Genomic DNA, 17,191 nt, shown 5'->3' with positions numbered 1-17,191 from the left:
GTGTGTTATCTATCTTTCTAACTCTGTAAATCTTTAGTATTCTTACCAAATTAAAATAGAAAAGTGAACTTTATAATCATCGTTACCATTACAACCCGTCATTAAATAACTTCATAATTAAGTCCATTCATAATCAAATGAGTGAAAAATAAATATACAAATAAATAATAATAATTTTTTTATAAAAAATATAATAAAAATGGAACCTAGTATTTTGGATTTATTAAAAATGAGTCTTATGAAAATAGGTTAATAATAATAATAATAACAACAAATAATAATAATAATAATAATAATAATAATAATAATAATAATAATAATAATCAGCCACCAGCCATTAGGACCACGAGATGAGGAATAGAATAGGATAGGAAGAAGCAGGCAATATCCTTCGGCCATAAAAAGCAAAATACAATTATTATAAATAAAATTTAAAAGAGAAAAAGAAACAAATTTTTTTTTCTCTTAAACATTAATTAATTACGAAACCAAGAACGCACAAGCAAGAAATAAGGGGCACTAACGCACGCGTCCCACTACGCAACATTCTTAAGTCTTATCCTTACAATAATCATTATTTTTTCTTAAAATATCATTTCTCTCCCTACATTTTTTAATTAATACCACTTTAGTCCCTAATTTTTATAATGTAATTAAATTTATTAGAAGCTTTAGAGAAACTAAGTTTATCCTTCTAACAACGATCAACCATAAGTTAACTAACCAATTCAAATATAACTTAATTGATTAAAATACATATTTTTATTAAAAGATAATGAGTTTAAATTTCTAATTCTACATGTTCTACGAAAAGAATTTAAAAATTCTCCCTTCAAACAGACTATTAAAAGAGAAGGATTGAAATGCAAAAAAGTAGAAAGCGTGAGGACTAAAATGATATTTAAGCTAACTTAAAAAATGAATGAAAAAAAAAGAAAAAAGAAATTGGGCAAAGGCGAAGTGTGTGAATGTGAGTGGGACATGACAGCTTCCGAACTACATTCAAACAAATTCCCTTTCCAATTTTTAGTTCTCCGACAGACAAAATTGCTTCTTCCTTCTTCTTCTTCTTCTTCTTCTTCTTCTTCGAACTCCATAGCTGCTTCTGAAGTGGGTCTTCTATTCTTCCTTTTTGTGCTTCTTTTTCAGCAACCAATTTCAAATCAAACCCCTCTCTCTCTCTTCTTTCTCTCTCTTTTCTGAAAAAAAAAAAAAGGTGAACCGCTGCAATAATTGTACCTCTGCCTCTGCCTCTGCCTCTGCTTTCCCCTTTCTTAAACCTCCTCATATTCCTTGCTTTCCTTCCAACACTTCCTTCTCAGTTCATAATTCAGGGAAGGGGAACAAATTTTTAATTTAAATTAAAAAAAAAAACAAAGGGATTGAGGAATCACTTTTTGCTGTCCTGTCTGCATGCTCGACGATTTTCCATGAGAATCATCAAGGCCTTCGCTTCTGTAATCTCTCTAATTTGCACTTACTTTTGTCTTTGTTTGTGTAACCCATGTGCCATATTTGTGTATGCACTGCTTTTCTTGGATGATTTCATGTGGGTCTTCGTTTTTTTATGTTCTGTGGTTACAGGTTCAGGATTATGAGCTTCCTTTTTTGACTTTGTAATTTGAAATTTCTGGATTGCAGTTATTGCAAGGAAACAGAGGGAAAATTTCTTTGATTCTGATAGTTCAGTTCAATAAGTTCTGTGTATCTGTCTTTTTCATGTTGTTCTAGTTGTTTTGTTGGTCATTTGAGAATTATTGGGGAGTGGCAATCGCAAAAGAAATAGCAAACTGAATTTTATAACTCACTGAAGATGTTTCAACTCAGGTTTAGAACTTACAAGCTTATAGTTTCTGTTGATCATTTGATTTTTTCTTTAAAGTTTATCGTTCTTTTATATCTGTGAAACGAAGCTTTCATCAAGACAAATTTATGAATCTTAGGAAGTTTGAGATTTTGAGAAATTAATTTCGGAAACGTCCCTAATGAAATGAGTAATTTGAGAATTGGGTATGATATTGTTGGTTAATTTTGGTTTTCCGAGGGAGAAATTACGGTTGGAATCTGGAAGGTGACAGTTGCAGTTTCTAATTGCCTTCAAAGTTGTTTCTGCAATGTTGGTTTGGAATTTTATGTACTATGGAAAATGCTCTTATGTTTTTTTTTTTTCTTTTGTTGAACAAAATTTGAATGTGACCTGTCTTTTTATACCTCATTTTCTGTGTTTCAGAATTGCATACTATCGGAGTCTAAGAGTAGATTGCATCTCTGTACTTTCTTCATCGCCATAATCCTCGGTGCAGGAGTTTATTTCATTGCAAGTGAATTTATTACGAAGGTAGAAAATTGGAGCATATCTTTTCAAAGTTCTTATAGCTTCCTGTTCATAGTGATGACAATAGCGGAATTCTGTGGAGGTCTTAGGTTAGATGGATTTGAAGAGTTTAGGTTGAGGTAATACTGCCCTTGACACCGAGATTAAGTTAATCACCTTTGTAAACAAAGGATTTAAAGAGTCAGTTTTCTGTACACTATCACAAATTTTTTATTCATGGCTTTACTGTTTACCGTGCATTCGCCGTGTTTGTTATCCATTGGTGGGATGTCCCTTCTATTTCTCGAATTTAGGCCCTAGATTACTCCATGGTTAAGTTCAGTTCAAATTAAGGCCAGTTTCATTTAAACTCCTTCCTTTGATGCTTATCTAGGCCAATGTTCATTGTATTATTATGCTTGGGAGTATTATTCTTATGTAGCTTGTAACCGTTCTCGTTCAATCATTTGTTGGTAAAATTGTCATTCAAAATGATGAAATGAGCCAATGATGGATATTTGAAAAACTTGCAGGAATTTTTGAGATGGGAGGTATTTTATACAGCACGTAATGTTAAATCCAGCACATGCAAGGTTTGTCTTGGTCGAACCGAGACCAACTGTTCTTTTTATGGTTTCTCATTGAATTTTTTTATAGTTTGATAAGTTTTCTCAATCTCCACTATCATCTCTCCCTCCTCGTCTTCCTTCTTTTGTAGGATCGATGCAGGCCTCCTGGGAGTGAGGCTTTGCCAGAAGGAATCGTTAGTAAAACATCTAACTTCGAGTTGCAGCCTCTATGGGGCGGCTCGACCATGCAAAATGTAAGTTGTGCTTAGATTGAAATGTTCAATGAAATGTAATTTTCTTGTACCGTTTCAATAGAGTTTTCAATTCATTTATATTCAGGAGGAGAATGGGAAATAAAAATTTCAATTTTCATGATTTTTTAGTATATGATTTGAGACAGGTACATCGTTCGAATCAAGTACATGCCTCGGTTAATTTAATGGAACAATCCAACTTGGTTAATAAACAGACGAAATCTCTGTAGAAGTAAAAACTACAAATATTTGATTGTTTGAGGAGAAAGATGATAGTCTGTTACGCTGCATCACCCTTATCTGAGTGTCAATGTTCTTTGTGCCAGAAAATTCCGAGGGCTTTGAAGAACTTGTTAGCTATTGCTGTTGGAATCAAACAAAAACATGTAGTGTCAAAAATTGTTGAGAAGGTAATGATTTGATGCCCTTATCCTTTCTAATAATTTGTTTTCTTGTTAACATGTATTTTTGCATTTGCAGTTCCCTCGAGATGATTTCGACGTGATGCTTTTTCATTATGATGGCATTGTGGATGAATGGAAGGATTTAGCTTGGAGTCCTCATCCAATTCACATTTCGGCATTGAACCAAACAAAATGGTAATGTTTATTTGTCCTTGAGAATTTTCAGAAATGAACGCGGATATTTGGTTCCAATTTTGCAATCATATATATTGACTTGAAGTTATTTGCTTTCCATTTTACTCATCAAAATTGGACATGTAACTGAAATAAAACAACTCATGGTGTAGGTGGTTTGCCAAGCGTTTCTTGCACCCGGATATAGTTGCTGAATATAATTATATATTTCTTTGGGATGAGGACCTGGGCGTCGAGAATTTTGACCCAAAACGGTACACATAATTTGCTTTTCATCATTGTTGAGTTCATCTTTGACCACATTCCATACAAGTCTAATCTATCTTTTTTTACATATGTTATAGTGCTTTATTTGTGTATGAACCTAAAGTTGAGCAATTTTATATAATGCTCGTTCAACCAGATGGTAGATTACAATAACAACATTTTGATGACATTGGTGCCTATGTTTGTTAGTTTCTCTTCCTTATTCCCACCAACATATCTTCTTTTCTTCATCTGAAACGGTGTCAGATATATATCAATCCTCAAGGAGGAGGGGCTTGAGATATCACAACCAGCTCTCGATCCGGTTAAGTCCAAGGTTCACCAGGCGCTTACTGCACGGAAAACCAGATCGAAAGTTCACAGGTCAGTTTTACATGGGTTTTGTGATGATATCTATTACCTTTGCCATTATATTACTATTGTTGGATCCAAATATCTATATTTTTGAGGTGTGTTCGTATTGTTTCAAGCTCCAATAAACTCTACTAAGATGTTGTCTAACACTCCAAATCGAATGACATAGTTTTACATTACTCTGCCACATCCTTTCCTAGTGATTTGCACTAAAAGTAGTAATTTTTCTTATTATTTTTCGAGCAGAAGGTTTTACAACTTCAAAGGCATGGGACGGTGCGATGCTAATAGCACGGCTCCTCCATGTGCAGGGTAAAAAGATTACCGATCCTTTCGAAGTGAAGGTTTTTCCAATTAGTTCTGAAATTTTATTTGATGTAGATGGGTGGAAATGATGGCTCCTGTGTTCTCAAGGGCAGCATGGAGATGCACATGGTATATGATTCAGGTAAACAACTATTAACCATTGGAAGGTGCCCAAATTGTTCCTAACAAATACATAAATATGTTTTGGTAACCATTTCTTTTTTCTTGTTCTCTAAAGTTTTAAAAGTTTTATATGAAAATTAATTTTTTAAATTAAATATTCAAAATTTTTATGTTATATTTAATCGTCTTTGATATAGATAAAATAATACTTTTATCTATACTTCGGGAAAAAATTTAAACATGAACAAGAACTTGATTTCGTTGTTTTTAAAATTTCTACACAATTTTAGAAACGTTTCTTAAAAATGAGAAACAAGAAACAAAATTTACCAACGTTTATGTTTCTGAAAAATTGGAAACGAAACACGAGAAAGAAGGAACGAAAACATTAACAAACTGGTTTTAAGAACCTAGGGATTTGTTTGGATGTCTTTTCTACATAACATTTCCAAAAACTATTTCGAAGACTAATTTTTGAGAGATACGGGGTCGGTCTTACGTCCAAGGTGCGGATTTAATTTCGAGGTTATTGCCTTACTGATTATTTATTTTTTGGTTTACAGAATGACTTGATCCATGCTTGGGGCTTAGATAGGCAGCTTGGCTATTGTGCACAAGTAATATTCCACACTACCATTTCTTTTGCTTTTTCTTGGAAGCCTCCATTTCTTGTAGAGTTGTGATTATGGATTCTCTCTCAGGGCGACAGAACACTAAAAGTCGGTGTCGTCGATGCAGAATACATAGTTCATTTAGGCCTACCTACGCTCGGCACTTCTCACGGCAATGTGGTAAGTCCCTCTATTCACTCTATGAGTTTACGACTCCCAACCAGTCATATGTCATGCTTATTCGGCTGCAACCTCCGATTTTCATTGTGAATTTGTACTGTTAGGGCACACTGTAATATAATTCTAGTTCAAATTATCGGATATATGTTCCGACACTAAACCGACCTTCCCATACCCATTCATGCAGCTGAATTCCAATGCTCCAGCTCTTTCCCAGAAGGACTCGTCAAACTTCGATGCATCGGTTTGTTTGCCAATAACTCTCAATTTACCCAAAGTTTATATTCTTTTTTCTTCAATTGTGACTGTGAGAGCTTGCTAAGTCTTCAGTTCTTGCAGGAACCCAAAGTTGATAATAGAGTTCAAGTAAGTTGCCTTCGATTCATTCCGAGTATTTCTTTTTTCCCGCTTCGACGTTCGAATTGGTATCGGAGATTTCAAAATAGACACTTCATGGTTTGTATTGTACACAAAATGTGCAGGTGAGGATACAGTCTTCCATAGAAATGCAGATCTTCAAGGAACGATGGACCGATGCTGCAAAGAAGGATAGATGTTGGATCGACCCGTATCGATAGTTCCCGATTCGAGCAATGCGGTTATTTTGAAGGGAAGGTGTTCCATTCTCCACACAGATTTTGAAGGGAAGGTGTTCCATTCTCCACACAGATTCTGGTTGTCTCAGAACAAATTATACCCAACAAAATTCAAATCACTGAGGAGCCTTTTCATTGGAAACAATCTCACTTTATTTTTTCCTTTGTATACAAAATAAAAGTTTTTTTTTTCTCTTTCTTTATGGGGTTTGTAAATGCATTATAGTTTTCCTGGAAAATTTAGGACTTTCCTTTAGAAAATATGAGCCGTTGGAAAGGTTTCATTGTAATATGAATAATGTAAAGTTGTTTTGTGAAATTGTTTTAGCTTCTGCCATTTGTTACCAGAACAGAACTCAGATTGGTATAGAAAATTGACAGAGTAAGTATACTTCTTAAAAATAGGGTTAGATTACGAGTTTGAACCTTCATGTTTGTATCTAATACGTTCTTTAACTCTATAAAATCTCAAATAGATTCTTAAAAGTTCGATAACAAAATATATTGTTTAATAACTATTTTTTATTTTTGAAAAACATAAAACTACACCTGATAATCAATTTTAGTTTAATCAATTTTAGTTTTATATTTTTTAAAAATTAGAAAATTGAAAATATATGTTAGAGAGAGAAAATTTTATGTAAAGTAGGGTGGGGCAAGAATAAGGATGTCATCTCTCATTGTCATGTTCGTGAAAATTTTTAATCTTTCATTTCCACCCCGTTTTTCGAATCCAAGAATCGAGATTCAGGTTAAAAATCTTTATTTGAGAGTGGGGATATTTGCAAGAAAGTTTAATAAATATATATTATTTATTTCTACGATTATTATTTACGGATATAAGTAATTAGTTTTAAAAAAATATTTAATATTGTATTAACAGTCTAATAAAATGTTAATAAAACATATATTAATTATTTAAAAAATGAAATCGGGGATGGAGTCCAGACATGTGTTTCATAGTTTTGGAGCGAGGATCTAACCCTACAAGAATTTGTGTCATCCCTAATGTAGAGACGTGAATTAGAGAGATGAAAATAAATTTTTTAAAGATAAATATTAGAGAGGTAAAGGAAAGGATTTAGGGAAAAATAATTAGAGAAAAATAATTACTGAAAGAAAAGTTAAATACAACCCGAGAAAAAAATTAGAGAAAAAGAGTAAAGTTAGAAATAAAAGATACGTTAAAGAAATTAAAAAAAATAAATTATAAAGAGAAATAAAAATTATAGTGAAAAAATATAAAGATAAAAATAAGAAAATATATTTTTTAGAAAAATAAAAAAAAATAAAAATTTGAAAAAATTGAAAGTGTAAATAAGATATAATCTTCACAAGAAAAATCGATTAATAATAGAAAGAAAATTTATAAAGGTCAAAATTTTAGAAAGAAATTAAAGTGATGTGTTAGAACAACCATAAAACATACATGAAAAATTTAGAAAAAATAATAATAAATATTCAAAATATGAAAATTTTAGAAAGATAAAATAAATTTTCTAGAGCGATAAATTTAGGAAAAAAGAAAAAACAACTAAGTGGAAGAGAAATTTGTTAAACAGAAATATGTAAATAGAAAAGAAAAGAATTTTGACTGGTAGAAAAAAAAATAGAGATTTTGAAAACCAGAAACTTATTTATAAAAAACATGTTTTTTTAATTTACATAAAATTTCAAAATCATTTTTACAAGAAAAAAGAACCAAAAAAATGAATTTGTTAACAAATAATTATATTTTTCAAAAATTAAAAACTAAAAAGAAAAAAACCAAATAGTTAGACAAAAAAAATTAAACCTATTTTGACAAGTTTTTGAATTTTTTATTTTGTGTGCAAAAGGTGATCGACTTTATTTACATTTTTTTTTTAATTCAAAGACATTAAATATAAATGGAAAAATTAGACACAAAATAATTTTGTGTTTAAATCTGTTCTTTTAAAAAAAATGTTAAAGTATAGATATATTAAACTTTATTAAATATATAGATAAAACTATTTACTCATTACCGTTCAGTCGTTGTAGTATAGTGGTGAGTATTCCCGCCTGTCACGCGGGTGACCCGGGTTCGATCCCCGGCAACGGCGTTTCGTTTTTTATCATTTTTTTTACAGGAACCGTACAAATTGAAGTCCGATCTAAGCCGAAGGAAGGGTCAGGAGTGATTTTTATTTATGAAATTTTTTTAATTTTTCTTTTATAAAAATGCTATTTTGTTTGTTTTTTTTAATTGTTATTTTATTTGAGGAAAAATGCTGCTCTTTTTTTTTTTTTATTATTATTGTTCTTTTATTTTAAGAAAAATGCTGGAGGGGAACAGTCGAACTAAATAATGAGTTTTTCTTAGGGAATAACTGTTCTTTATTTAAGAACAAATATTGCCTATGTTATCAATCTTCTAGTTTCTTTTTTAAATTTGATATTTTTCCGGTTTCTTGGTGTTAAATATTGTTTGGGGAAGGGAATACCCTGGACACGTGGAGGACCTCTATTGGTGCTCCAAGATGGCTCATGAGTCATGCCCAGCTCGGACCGCCGAGATGGCCGCCACTAACGTCGACAAATGCTAAGTATGAGGGCCGAGGTGAACCTGGCCCAGGTCTGACCTACCGGGGACATCGGTGGGGGCCGATGTGAGCAACTGTCAGCGGCGTGATTATCGGGCGTAACCGTCGGTCCCGAGATTACCGGGTGTAACCGACGGTCCCGAGATTACCGAATATAACCGTCGCGAGATTAGTGGGACTACCGCCCATAAGTAGAGGACCTCACTCCACGATCAGGTATGATGATTTCTGGCCTCGAACTAAACTGGGAATCCGACCTATACTGACTTGATCGTCGGAGTGCTCATCTTTTTGTGCAGGTCCGCCCAAGCGTTCAGGTCGGTCCGGAGGCCGAGTTCGAGCTGCAATCTGGAACACACTGTTGTGCATATCCTTGCATAAACATTTGGCGCCGTCTGTGGGAAACGACAATCTAAGTCATCTCTATTCTTTTAAACCAACACGCGAGCGAACATGGTTCAACCAGCGAAGTCGACCAATACGACAGATCGAAGGACTCTAGTTGCCAGCGATGCCCCCCAGAGGGAGGTCGGAGCAGCAGCGGTAGAGGGGCAAGGTCACGACGGCCTAGTAACGGAACCCCTCCGCAGGTCGGCACGGATCACCGCGCCTGCCCTACCGCCTGCGCACCCGAGGACGTCCAAGGCCACCCGTGGCTGAGGTGGGACCTCTAAGAAGGGCGCCCGGGGTCCAGCCCCGGCTCCAACAAGCGAGAACTTTGATGCGCTCAAGAAAGAGATGGAGGCAATGCGCACACAAATGCGCTCCATGGAGGAAATGTATAACGAAATGATGCTAGCTGCAAGCGCAGGGTCTCGATCTGAAAATCGAGTGGTGCGCGTGGACGTACGCGAGCAAAGGGGTTCCCACCTCGGCCCAGCCGAGGAGGAACGACCCGAAGACAACGAGAGCGAGGGGTACACTCGCCAGAGGGGAGACCTCCGTGAGCATCTCAACAGAAAGAGAGGCTCGTCTCTCCGAAAAGGGCAGTCACCATCCCGCTCACACAGGAGCTCCAACCAGCAGGCTGAATCCTCTCACAATCCCGCAGGGATAATCACGAGGGAGGAGTTCGACCAGCTGAGGGGGGAGCTCGATGCTCAGGTGGAGACCTTAAAGGCCAAATGTGAGCAGAAAGACGATTCACTGAACGATGGCGACTTGGGAGAATCGCCTTTCACCTCGGACGTGTTGGAAGCACCAATCCCTCCGAAGTTCAAAGCTCCTACCGTGAAACCTTATGATCGGACGAAGGACCCCAAGGACTATGTTGAGGTCTTTGAAGGCCTCATGGACTTCCAAGCGGCATCAGACGCAATCAAATGCCGCGCCTTTCAGATCGCGTTTACTGGCAGCGCGCGATTGTGGTATCGGAGACTGCCAGCCAGGTCGATCTCGACCTACTCTCAGCTGAGAAGGGAGTTCCTCGCCCAGTTCTCTTCTCGGCACTATGACAAAAAGACAGCGACCCATCTTGCCACCATCAGGCAGAAGGAGGGTGAGACGCTGCGGGAGTATGTCACCAGATTCCAGGAGGAGCAGTTGAAGGTTGCACACTGCTCCGATGACTCGGCCATGTGCTATTTCCTCACCGGTCTAGCCGACGAAGCCCTCACGGTGAAACTCGGAGAGGAGGCCCCGGCCACCTTCGCCGAGGTACTTCAGAAGGCGAAGAAAGTCATCGATGGACAGGAGCTTCTCCGAACCAAAATCGGCCGACCGAAGCGAAAGATCGGCCGGGGCAGAAGTGGGAAAGATGTAGAAAGGGCAGATCCCGAGTCCAAGGACAAGGGATCCTTTTCCAGCGGCCGAGCTGAGTATCGAAGGGCGGAGAACGGACCTACCAGGAGCCGACCTTACGAGCGCTTCACCCCGACCACGATTCCAATTTCCGAGATCCTAACGAACATTGAGGAGTCTGGAATGGAAAAACTACTCAAGCGTCCTGAGAAACTTCGGGGAGCCCCGGAGAGGCGCAGCAAGGACAAGTATTGCCGTTTCCATCGGGAGCACAGCCACAACACGTCGGATTGTTGGGAGTTGAAGCGCCAAATTGAGGATCTAATTCAAGACGGCTACTTCAAGAAGTTTGTGGGAAAGCCCAGGACCAGCTCAGCAGAGAAAAAGGAAGAGCGAAAGCGTTCAAGGACGCCACCCCGACGCACCGACCGACCTGCGGTCATCAATACCATTTTTGGAGGGCCAAACGGGGGTCAGTCCGGACATAAAAGAAAGGAGTTAGCCCGTGCAGCCAGGCGCGAGGTGTGCATCATCAGGGAACAGGGGCCGACCTGCCCAATCACCTTCGACGGTGCAGACTTGGAGGAGGTCCACCTACCCCATAATGATGCACTTGTGATTGCTCCCTTGATTGATCATGTGGTGCTCAGGAGAGTGCTGGTAGACGGGGGCGCATCCGCTAACATCCTGTCCTTACCGACCTACCTCGCCTTGGGATGGACGAGGTCGCAATTGAAGAGGAGCCCGACACCGCTAGTTGGGTTCTCTGGAGAATCGGTCATCCCAGAGGGTTGCATTGACTTGCCGGTCACGCTGGGGCAGGACCAAACTCGGGTCACTCAAATGGCCGAGTTCGTGGTAATTGATGGTAGATCGACCTATAACGCCATCTTTGGGCGACCCATCATCCACTCATTTCGGGCCATTCCCTCAACACTTCATCAAGTTTTGAAGTATCCCACCCCCAATGGCGTGGGCACGGTCCGAGGAGAACAGGCCGCTTCGAGGGAGTGTTATGCCTTGATTACGCTTGTTTACATGCGTAAAAAGAAGGTTTTAGATGCTGTTTTTACTATGTTTCAGCTTTGTTTCGGATTTTTCTCGATCGTTTGAGTTCCAATTCATGCAAAATTCATATACTATGGTTTGTCGATGGCTTATGTTGTATTTATGACATTTCAGGACCATTTGGGAGTGCAAATTAATCAAAAGAAGCAAAAAGAGGGAAAAACCTTCATGGAGGCGCCAGGCGCCTGGGAAGCCTGCAGAAAACAGTTTTTCTTCCAACTTTGCCCTTAATGAAACGCGTCTTCCAATGCGTTTTGGTGGTTCCAACCGATGCATACGTGTAGAAGAAGTGTTCCACTATCAGTTTGAGCACGATTTGGTCAGTCAAAAGAGTTGGAAATGGGTGATTCACCATCGTTTTAGGACCTACCTAACCAATTCTGCACAGCTATAAATTCCAGCAACTTCTCCACCAAATTCATCAAGCCTTGCTTCCTTCTCTTGATCATTTTTAGTGTTTCTTTGTTGCTTTCTAAGTACTTTTGAGTTGCTTTCATGAGTTGCTTTTGGTTTTTAAATCCCGAGCACTTTACATTCTTTTATTGAGCTTTGTTTTGTTTCCATTTGTACTTAGTCATTTTCTACTTATTCAAATATATAAAAATCTAGCACTTTGCTTATCTTCTCTTTGCCTTTACTTATTTTTTTAGTTAAGAGAGTTGTGTTTTTGGAGGAAAGAGCACGTGACACTCTCCCTTGCTTGAAAGAGAAGGGCGAAGCTCTCAATCCCGATAAAAACTCTCCATTAGTTAACTTTTGTTTTTTCACACATGCATTCCACATTCAACCATTTTACTTGCTGTATTTTCTTCAATATGTCTTTCTAAATTCCCGTCTCTAGCCCGGTTATGGATAGTTAGCCTTTTATGTCTAAAAAGGGTTTGCTAAGAAGTAGTGTTTTTACTTTCCATTCATTGCTCAACATGTTTTCCCAAAAAGTTAGGATTTAGAGAAGGCCACTGTAAGTCTTAACAAGTCAATACTGAAAAGGTTGCTTATTTGCATTGTTGAGTGGTTAAACCGAGGAGAGGAGCGCCTTAGACATAAGGGTTCCGCTTAAGTAGCCTAGACATAGGACCTTAACCCGAGGTTGCGACTATTTCCATCCTAAAACTAAGATATATCTCATAATAGACATATTAGGGAATGTCTTAGGACTTTGAACTTGCTTAGACATAAGTAAAGTGAGAAGCGTAGTCGTTAGTTTCTAAAGTAAAATGCATATTGTCCTTAGCATGTCCTTGATTCTTTGTTGGCTAACTTGAAGTAATTCGGGCTAGGTTTTATTATTATAAGTCCAAATCCCAAATCCAAAACCATTATTTGTGACCACTTCCCATTTTACAAGAATCACTCATTTCAACATTCACTATTCTTTAAAACTTCAGAGTTTGGAAATTATTTAGAAGTCCTTGAGGATCGATACTTGGATACTCCATCCATTTTATATTACTCTGACAGGTGTGCGCTTGCATCTATATAATTGTTACCACGCTTAGTGCGTGCGTTCAGCATAAACGCCCAGTCAAGTTTTTGGCGCCGTTGCCGGGGACTTTAGTTTTAAAATTATTTTCAAATTCTTTTAGTTTTTATTTTTGTGAATTGTTGTTGGGTGTAATTTCCATCCACCGTTTTTGTTCTATATTTTTGGTCGTTTATCTCACAAGGGTACGTTAAAGTGCATGAGCACAAGATCTTTTCTTCTACCCCTTGACCCTGAGATTGAACGGACCCTTCGAAAAACTCGAAAGGAGCAAAGACTTCGAAAACAACTAGAAAAGCAAAAAGAGAGAGAAGGTGAAATCAGTCCTGAAAGTGAGGTAGAGAGTACGAGCACATCGATGGCAGATATTCCACCTCGTGATCCGGTTGATCCACCTGCTGTTAACGGTAATATGAGGGATCATGCGAGAAATGATGAATTCAACCATATCCAGATGGCGGACAACAGAGACGTGGCAATGCGAGAATATGCCGCCACGGCTTTTCAGAACTTTGATTCAGGGATAGTCAACCCTATTCCAGCCCACGCAAACTTTGAGCTTAAACCAATGATGTTCCAAATGTTGCAGACAATTGGACATTTTGGAGGGCAGGAACATGAGGATCCACATGATCATCTGAAATCATTCATTCAAATTGCAAATGCATTTCGATTACCTGGTATAACAGACGATGCTCTGAGACTAACACTTTTTCCATTTTCTTTGAAGGACCAAGCTAGAGCATGGCTCAATGCATTTCCACCGGGATCCATCACCACATGGGGGTCGTTAGTGGAGAAGTTCTTAACAAAATTCTTTCCACCTACTCGCCACGCTGATATCAGAGAGGAGATCATCTCCTTTAGACAGTATGATCGTGAACCTGTTCACGAGGCGTGGGAGAGATTTAAAGAACTAATCAGAAAATGTCCGAACCATGGCTTGCCGGCATGCATCCAGATAGAACATTTCTTTAGAGGCTTAGATCATCCTACTAAGATGATGCTAAACAATGCTGCCAATGGAGCCTTTACAAAGAAGACATTCAACGAGATAGTTGACATCCTAAATGACTTAGCTTCACATAACGAACTATGGTGTTCGCAAAGATCTAGGGCAGCACCAAAGAAGCAAGATCCAGCTGGAGTTTTGGCTCTGGACATTGCGACCTCGATGCAAAAAGAGATGGTTACAATGAACCAGAGGCTGAAAGAGATGGCATTGGGAATAAAAAATCCATTAGCCACGCCGATACAACCTGTGCAGTCGGATTATTGCACTCCTGCCCCTGTTTGCCAAGTCAACGATCTCATTTGTTCATTCTGCAGTGAAAACCATATCTATGATAATTGTCCACATAACTCTGCTTCCGTTTTTTATGTAGGACATGGGAACAATAGGAACTTTAACCCATATTCGAACACCTACAACCCAGGTTGGAGGCACCACCCTAATTTCTCATGGGGCGGACAAGGAGGTTCGAGCGGTTTTAATCAAGGGCAGAGCCAGCAGAACAAGCAGCCCTATGTTCCACCTACACAACAATACATCCCACCACCGCAACAGCAGTACAATCAGAGAACACAGACTTCACCAGTTCAAAATAACAACTCAAATCTTGAGAATATGATGAAGGAGTACATGGCCCGAACCGACGCAGTGATACAATCCCAAGCGGCATCAATGAGGAATTTCGAGACCCAATTGGGACAGCTCGCCAATGAATTGAAGAATAGACCACAAGGTTCTTTTCCAGGCCATACTGAATTACCAAAACGAGAAGGGAAAGAACAGTGCAAAGCTGTCACCCTCAGGAGTGGACTGACATATGATGGACCAACAATGCCAACAACAGATGTACAGATTCCGTCCACTGAACCAATTGTAAAGATACCAGAAAATCCAACAACACCAGAAAAAGAAAATATTAGAAAAGGTAATGAGGACACCCCGAGTGTTCCTCCACAGGTACAGCCTTCTTTTACCCCTACTCCCCCGTTTCCACAAAGATTAGTAAAGAAAAATAATGATTCCCAGTTTAGAAAATTTTTAGATATTTTAAAACAACTGCATATAAATATACCATTAGTAGATGCTCTAGAACAGATGCCAAATTATGCTAAGTTTTTGAAAGATATAGTTTCTAGGAAGAAAAAAATAGGAGAGCATGAACTGGTAGCCCTGACAAAATGTAGTAGTGAAGCTGTAGGCAGCCCGCTACCCATGAAATGTAATGATCCTGGCAGTTTTACCATTCCATGTTCCATAGGAGGAAAAAACTTAGGTAGGGCATTATGTGATCTAGGCGCTAGCATTAATCTTATGCCATTATCAGTTTTCAAATCTTTAGGCATAGGAGAAGCTAGACCTACTACGGTTACCCTCCAACTAGCAGATAGATCTATCATAAGACCTGAGGGAAAGATAGAAGATGTTTTAGTCCAGGTGGACAAATTCATTTTCCCTGCGGACTTTATCATTCTAGATTGCGAGGCAGACTTAGACGTTCCCATTATTTTGGGAAGACCATTTCTAGCCACTGGGGATACAGTTTTTAATGTAAGGAAGGGAGAAATTACAATGAGGGTAAATAATGAAGAAGTTAAATTTAACGTTCTAGATGCCATGAAATTACCAGGAGACTTTGAAGAGTGCTCTGCTATAAATAACTTGAATCCTGTTATGTTTGATGAGTTTTATGACTTATTAGTTACAGAGATTGAAGAAGAGCTTGATAAGATAGCAGAAGGACCAGAAGATGTGGCTAGTCCTATTGAAAAAATACAAAAAGAAGAATGCAAGTCGTTACTTCCGTCCATAGTGGAACCACCCACGTTGGAGCAGAAGCCATTGCCGTCGCATTTGAAATATGCGTATCTAGGGGATAACGACACTTTACCAGTTATTATAGCTTCCAATTTATCACCTACTCATGAATATTCTTTATTGCAGATTTTGGAGAAGCACAAAAAGGCCATTGGATGGACGATAGCAGATATCCGAGGGATAAGCCCAGCCTTTTGCATGCACAAAATTCTATTGGAAGAAGATGCTAAGAACTCTATTGAGAGTCAAAGGCGGTTGAACCCGAAGATGAAAGAGGTTGTAAGGAAAGAAATTCTTAAATGGCTTGACGCCGGTGTTATATACCCAATATCCGACAGCAGCTGGGTAATCCCAGTACAGTGTGTACTAAAGAAAGGGGGTATAACCGTGGTGGCCAACGAGGAGAATGAGCTCATCTCAACCCGAACTGTGAGCGGGTGGAGAGTTTGCATTGACTATCGCAAACTCAACAAGGTAACGAAGAAAGACCATTTTCCTCTCCCGTTTATTGACCAGATGCTCGACCGTCTGGCAGGTAAGGATTTCTATTGTTTTTTAGATGGATATTCGGGTTATAATCAAATTACTATTGCTCCAGAAGACCAAGAGAAGACAACATTTACGTGTCCGTATGGTACGTTCGCTTTTAGGCGAATGCCCTTTGGACTATGCAATGCACCCGCGACTTTTCAGAGGTGTATGATGGCCATCTTCTCTGCATGGTAGAAAATATTCTAGAGGTTTTTATGGATGACTTTTCTGTTTTTGGAAATTCTTTCGACGCATGTTTAGTTAATTTGGAGAGAGTATTGGAGAGATGTGAACAAACAAACCTAGTCCTAAATTGGGAGAAGTGTCATTTCATGGTACAAGAGGGTATTGTTTTGGGTCACAAAATTTCCAAGCAAGGAATAGAGGTAGACCACGCTAAGATAGACATCATTTCAAAGTTACCTCCTCCTACAAATGTCAAAGGGATTAGAAGTTTTTTAGGGCATGGGGGATTTTACCGCCGCTTTATAAAAGACTTTGCTAAAATTTCTAAACCCTTGTGTCAATTGTTAGAACATGATAGACCATTTGTTTTTGATGATGACTGTTTAAAATCATTTGAAATGTTGAAAGTTGCTCTAAGTTCAGCCCCTATAATTATCGAACCTAATTGGGATTTACCTTTTGAGCTCATGTGTGATGCTAGTGATTATGCAATAGGAGCTATGTTAGGACAACGTAAAAACAAGATCTTGCACCCTGTGTATTATGCTAGTAAGACTCTGACCGGTGCACAACTCAATTACACTACTACTGAAAAGGAACTGTTAGCAGTTGTGTTCGC

General features: G+C 38.5%; 1 protein-coding gene and 2 non-coding genes across 4 annotated transcripts; 2 read left to right on the top strand and 1 right to left on the bottom strand.

Annotated features, from left to right (window-relative positions):
- Positions 1 to 984: 984 nt before the first annotated feature.
- Positions 985 to 6,510, top strand: LOC111024438 (uncharacterized). Of its 2 annotated transcripts, XM_022302127.2 has the most exons (15): positions 985 to 1,457; positions 2,231 to 2,338; positions 2,848 to 2,907; positions 3,033 to 3,137; positions 3,464 to 3,547; positions 3,618 to 3,736; positions 3,889 to 3,990; positions 4,250 to 4,366; positions 4,604 to 4,669; positions 4,739 to 4,805; positions 5,350 to 5,403; positions 5,488 to 5,577; positions 5,765 to 5,821; positions 5,917 to 5,943; positions 6,060 to 6,510. In XM_022302127.2, exons 1-15 carry the CDS (start codon positions 1,431 to 1,433, stop codon positions 6,153 to 6,155), a joined length of 1,179 nt encoding a protein of 392 aa, XP_022157819.1. In that variant the 5' UTR covers positions 985 to 1,430; the 3' UTR covers positions 6,156 to 6,510. The 2 variants fall into 2 exon arrangements, with proteins under 2 accessions (XP_022157819.1, XP_022157820.1); XM_022302128.2 differs by lacking the exon at positions 2,231 to 2,338 and having other exon boundaries at positions 987 to 1,457.
- A 1,675-nt stretch (positions 6,511 to 8,185) lies between these two features.
- TRNAD-GUC (transfer RNA aspartic acid (anticodon GUC)) lies at positions 8,186 to 8,257 on the top strand. The gene has a single exon. It is a non-coding gene; the product is annotated as a tRNA-Asp (tRNA).
- Positions 8,258 to 13,866: 5,609 nt separating this feature from the next.
- Positions 13,867 to 13,973, bottom strand: LOC148209033 (small nucleolar RNA R71). The gene has a single exon (XR_015787528.1). It is a non-coding gene; the product is annotated as a small nucleolar RNA R71 (small nucleolar RNA).
- Positions 13,974 to 17,191: the final 3,218 nt, after the last annotated feature.

Source organism: Momordica charantia (genome assembly GCF_013281855.1).
Source record: "Momordica charantia cultivar OHB3-1 chromosome 9 unlocalized genomic scaffold, Mcharantia_2.0 BLBB01000009.1, whole genome shotgun sequence".
NCBI lineage: Eukaryota > Viridiplantae > Streptophyta > Magnoliopsida > Cucurbitales > Cucurbitaceae > Momordica > Momordica charantia.
This window is presented reverse-complemented; position numbering and strand designations above follow the sequence as displayed.